Raw genomic sequence first — 5,303 nt, forward strand, 5'->3', positions numbered from 1 at the left:
CATTTTTGAATGGTTGAACAGTAAAAAATTCAAATTATTTATCTTTGTTCACATGGAAAGACAGATTTTGCATAGGATACCAAATTAGAAAGTTATATTAGAAATTTCAAGATTTAAAATGAGATTATTATTAAAAAAAGTACAAATAAAATACCTCTACAATACGAGACTTTAGAATTTTGATGGGTGACCACACCCAGTATCCTTTAGTACATCCTGAATTCAAATTATTTATTCAATTAATTTTCAAAAACAAATAATTCTTGATTTTCATGGTAAACTCGGATCACATTTTCAAGTTCGATTGAGACTCACACAAAGGTTAACCGAATCACACAAAGTGGAACTTGCATTCATTTATACAAGAAAAACTAACGATTCTGAAATAACTACATGGTCAAACAAGACAGAGGAACGAAGGCAAGTACGAAATAACTACATGGTCAAACAAGAAAGAGGAACGAAGGCAAGTAAGTACCTTAGCTGCTCTTCCAAGGTTTAAGGACTCCAACAACTATAACATCAACTATGATTAGGAGAATCAAAATGGCGATGCACATCCTCTTTCGTGTACTCTTCTGTCGATTCTTTGCTTTTTGAAGGGCAACCGTCCCTGACTGGACATTACTGACTGCAGTTGAAACCTGAACAAGATTTCATTAACGCACAATGCCAAGCAAAAACACACCACTCGACCTAATATGCATACTAATAAATACTTGGTAAACCACCCATTCTAAGAGATTTGAGAATATGAACAAACCTGACTTTCGATGTTGTCTAAAATTTCTCCTTCTGCTTCAACAAGAACTGTAAAATCAAGGTAAATCTGACAATAGCAACCCCATTAGAAAAGTTAACTCGGTTTAGTCCATAATACATGCTAATGTGCATCTCACGTTGAATCAACTACTAAGCCTAACCTGGGTATCGCGAAAAGCTTCTCATTTTCGTCGCGTAATTTTTGTTCCGAGTCTGAAATCAGAGAGAAATCGAAGGGAAACAAGGGAAGAAGGGTTAAGAAATGCTGGGTTGGATTTGGGATTTTACTTATCGACCGAAGAATGGTGTACTACTTGCGACGACGTTGGAGGCGAAGGAAGCTGGGCGCAGTGAAGGAGATGGCTTCTGTAATTGGCGTGAGGGAACGGATAATAGTGATGGAAAAGAGGGCTAGGGCTAGAGGAGAATTAAAACGGACTTTGCGGCGTTTAAATATACAAACGCCACTGAAGGGTAACCAATTGCGGCGTTTTTAATTAAAAACACAACTAATGTTAAAAATTTGCAGCGTTTTTTGTCAAAACGCCACTAAAGTACGCATCATTTGCGGCGTTTGTTAGCAAAACGCTGCTAAATTACTAATACTTTGCGGCGTTTCTACGAAAACGCCACTAAAGTACGAGTCTATAGTGGCGTTTTCATACGAACGCCACTAAAGTAGAAGTCTATAGCGGCGTTTTCATACAAACGCCACTAAAATACAAATATTTTGCGGCGTTTTTTATAAAAACGCCACTATATAATACACCTATTGCGGCGTTTGTAAAAAGCCGCCGTTATTGTACTACTCATTTGCGGCGTTTATATCTAAAAACGCCGCAAAATGTTTAATATATAGCGGCGTTTTTGGATACAAACGCCGCTAAATACCTTTATTTATATTAGATTAGCATATTTTAAATATTTCATTTCTTCTATACATAACCTAAAGTTACAACCATACATTTTAATTAAAACAGAAGTACTTATGCATAAAACTACTTAACAACAAAATACATTATAATTTAGAAACATTAAAGTACTTATGCATAAAACTACTTAACGACAAAATACATTATAATTTAGAAACATTAAAGTACTTATGCATAAAACTACTTAAAAACAAAATACATTATAATTTAGAAACATTAAAGTACTTATGCATAAAACTACTTAACGACAAAATACATTATAATTTAGAAACATTAAAGTACTTATGCATAAAACTACTTAAAAACAAAATACATTATAATTTAGAAACATTAAAGTACTTATGCATAAACAGTCTTCACCATATTGTTCAGTACAATTTAGTCTTCATTGCTCTTTCGTGGGGAAAGGACGTAGGAAAGCTGTTTTCCTTGTTTGACGACGCATCGTTAAGTTTTTCCTCCGTGTAAATTCTATATGGAGAAACTCTTCATCCATTTCACCAAATAAATCCCTACCTCCGGTTCACCAAGAAGACTCCTTGCGCGCTTCAGTGCTTCACTTGAAACAAATAACGACCCTCCTCCTACAGTATAAAACTTGATTGGAGGTGCTTGGGAATTGAATCAAACATTAAAATATATTTAAATAGATGATATAAATGTTTACTTGGAGTAACAGTAGAGGCCACGTAGACATTCCGACGATAATTTCTCTTACTCAAGGCAAGACCTGCTCTTTTTTTCTCAAATATGTTAGCTTTCTGGGTTTTCTCCATTTTCATAATACCAACCAAAACAAATTGAAAAAGATCAGGAGCTAAGATAAGAGGATCAAACCGTGGAATTGTGTTATAGTTCGTCGGAGAGGGCCGATTTGGTCGCCGGGATAGACAAAAGACGACGTCGCTTGGAATCGTGTGAGGGTTGTTGTTGTACCAGAGAAGAAACTGTGAGGGAAGAAGAGTTGAAATGATTTTAGGGTTTGGGTGGGAGAAAATGGAGGATAATATATTTAACATTTTGTGGCGTTTTTACAAAACGCCACTATATCAAATGTTTTTTGCGGCGTTTGTCTAAAAACGACGCAAAAACTATTATTAATTGCGGCGTTTGTTGAAAAAACGCCACTATATACCATCATATGGCGGCATTTTTCACAAAAACGCCGCTATATTTATACTATTTTGCAGCGTTTTCACAAAAAACGCCGCGAAAGTATCAATTTGTGGCGTTTGAAATGAAAACGCTGCTATATGTAATACTTTTGTGGCGTTTTATCATAAAACGCCGCTGAAAAAGCCGCTACAGAACACTTTTGCTGTAGTGTACTTACTCATTTTTCCCTAAACTGATATCAAATAGTCTAAGCTACATTCCAATCCGAATTTCAATACGTTTACACAGTTTCGATAAGTTTTGAACTGTTCCAACCAATATCAATGCATGCAGATTGATATAAAATTTCGACATTTTAACTAAAAAATGAGTATTTTATTATACAATCTCTTCCAATATCCTAAGACAGTGAATCCTTTATACCAAAAACACCACAAAATCCAACATCATTTGAAGATCGGTAAAAACTTGATAGTAACACATGAAATTGAGAAATACGTAGAACTCAGACTGCCTTTGAAGATCGGCGCAGTAATGAAAATGAAAGGAAAAAAAATTATGCATAAACTTAACTTATCCCTAATATTTGGTTAAATAACAAGTTATATCTTATACAATATTAGGATTTATAAATTAGTCTATAAAATTAGACCTAAATTCATAATGTCCAAAATGTACTGGATATTTAGTTGGGCGGGCGGATGCGGGACGGGTAAGATGTCAAACCCATTACCCGCCCACTACCCGCGACGGGTACCATTTTCTAAATCCACACCCGCCTACTACCCACTAAAATTATACCTATCCCCGCCCCAATCCCAATTGAAGCGGGTGTGATGCGGAATCCACGAAATTATACCGTTTGCCATCCTAGTGACGCTTACAAGTTACAACCACATGGAGCAAGTAGCACAAGTTCATAAACAGACTTAATATTATATGCTGTCCATATATGTCTCAGCCGAATCCACGGACTTGTTTCCACCTTCATGTGTCTTGCCAATATCCTCACGGATCCTGGCTCTTATTCTGCAGCTGCTGATACATATAGCCCCGGACAAAATTCCCAATCCACGACAGCGATGAAAGTCCAGTGATCCCGAAAGCTCCAGAGGTCAAGAATCCGGCTACAGAACCGGCAATGAGAAGAGCAGCAGGGACCAAAACTGGGCTGAAAGTCAGGAAAATTGGCGCCGCCATAGCAAGGCCTATGAGAGATCCAATAAAGCTCATACCAGAAAGCAAGAGAAGGGTGCCACCGATAGGAAGGAGCGTGGCGACTGTAACAACTTTTGATGTGGAGGGACCATTTTCATGGAAGAAATACTTCATGTTATCTGTTCGGTGGAGTTGCTTGCGGTGCTCAGCCATGGCTAATACTTTAGGGGCTGGTTTTGTTGGCTCACTGGAAACAAGAGTGGAAAGATGAGGGAATGAACTCTCCATTTAAGGAAACAGAGGGGCTGACGCGTGGAGTTTGGTGACAGTTGTTTAATAGATAGTAGTGTAATGTGGTCTGCGTGAATGTATTTTCTTTAGATCTAAAGAGACAATAACAACCCTGATAAAAATATTATAAAAATAGATAAATAAAACCATCTACTAGTTTTATACGAAAAGAAGAATACTTATTAAAAAATAAATTAATTAGATTATAAGAGGAAAAAATAAAAAAAAATCAGTGATTGATGATTAAATACTACAATTGATGATAAAAATACAAAAAAAATTAAAAAAGCGAACTATTTCTACTAGGATTGATGATTAAAAATTAGATTATAAATGTATGGAAAGAAATTTACTTGGAAGTGAAAGTTTAATGTTAAAGAATGAGTGAAAGAAAAAGAGAACTACTCAGATTTACTGCACCGATATTGAAAGGAATTTACTTGGAAGTGCAAGTTCAATATTAAAGAATAAGTCAAAGAATAACAATATTGTTAATATACCTAAAGTTACAAACCCTAATTTAGTTGATTTGATGTTTTCTTATAATATCATTAAATGTAGAAACAATATATTAACTTTTGAGTTCGAAAATCTCGTAGGCCCTGGCATTCGTAATCGACTGTTATCACCAGCTACCAAGTAGCGATAGCCTGGTAGCTTTTTTTTATTCTTTCTTTTCTTTATGTTTATGATAAAAGGGGATTCTAAGAAAGGTCATAGTAATATTTAAAAAAAAACGGCATAACCGAAATTTAAAAAGGAATTTAATATAAGGGGGAATGTGGGGATTGTGGGATTTTCATAGGATGAGAATCTCACATTCCCATATTTGGTTAGTCGGGAATCTCATTCCCAGTAATGTTTTATTACCAATAGTAGATTTTTTTGGGTATATTACCGTGAATGTCATTACCGGTAATATAAGATTACCTGTGAGAATAAAAGATTACCAGGGTGTGTTTGGTTCACGTAATGTAAGATTATTTGTGGGAATAAAAGATTACCAGGGAATAGGATTACTGGGAATGTTGTATTTTGTGTTTG

General features: G+C 35.5%; 1 protein-coding gene across 1 annotated transcript; it reads right to left on the bottom strand.

The window, feature by feature from the left end:
* Positions 1 to 479: 479 nt before the first annotated feature.
* On the bottom strand, positions 480 to 4,181 carry LOC120204408 (oleosin 18 kDa-like). The gene is made up of 4 exons (XM_039204504.1): positions 3,823 to 4,181; positions 1,077 to 1,128; positions 764 to 829; positions 480 to 644 (listed from the first exon to the last, which is right to left on the bottom strand). The coding sequence occupies exons 1-4, from the start codon at positions 4,179 to 4,181 to the stop codon at positions 480 to 482; spliced, it is 642 nt and encodes a 213-aa protein (XP_039060435.1).
* Between the last annotated feature and the right edge of the window lie 1,122 nt (positions 4,182 to 5,303).

The sequence above is a fragment of the Hibiscus syriacus genome, unplaced genomic scaffold (assembly GCF_006381635.1).
Source record: "Hibiscus syriacus cultivar Baekdansim isolate YM2019G1 unplaced genomic scaffold, ASM638163v2 tig00010888_pilon, whole genome shotgun sequence".
Taxonomy (NCBI): domain Eukaryota; kingdom Viridiplantae; phylum Streptophyta; class Magnoliopsida; order Malvales; family Malvaceae; genus Hibiscus; species Hibiscus syriacus.

What these genes read in the sequence shown, in the direction of transcription:
- LOC120204408 (XM_039204504.1), bottom strand. Translation starts at nt 4,181, where the DNA reads ATGGCTGAGCACCGCAAGCAACTCCACCGAACAGATAACATGAAGTAT. An exon ending in CAGAATAAGAGCCAGGATCC is followed by an intron (nt 1,129 to 3,822) that starts GTGAGGATATTG and finishes CGCCAATTACAG; the next exon opens with AAGCCATCTCCTTCACTGCG. An exon ending in CGCCTCCAACGTCGTCGCAA is followed by an intron (nt 830 to 1,076) that starts GTAGTACACCAT and finishes TGCTATTGTCAG; the next exon opens with ATTTACCTTGATTTTACAGT.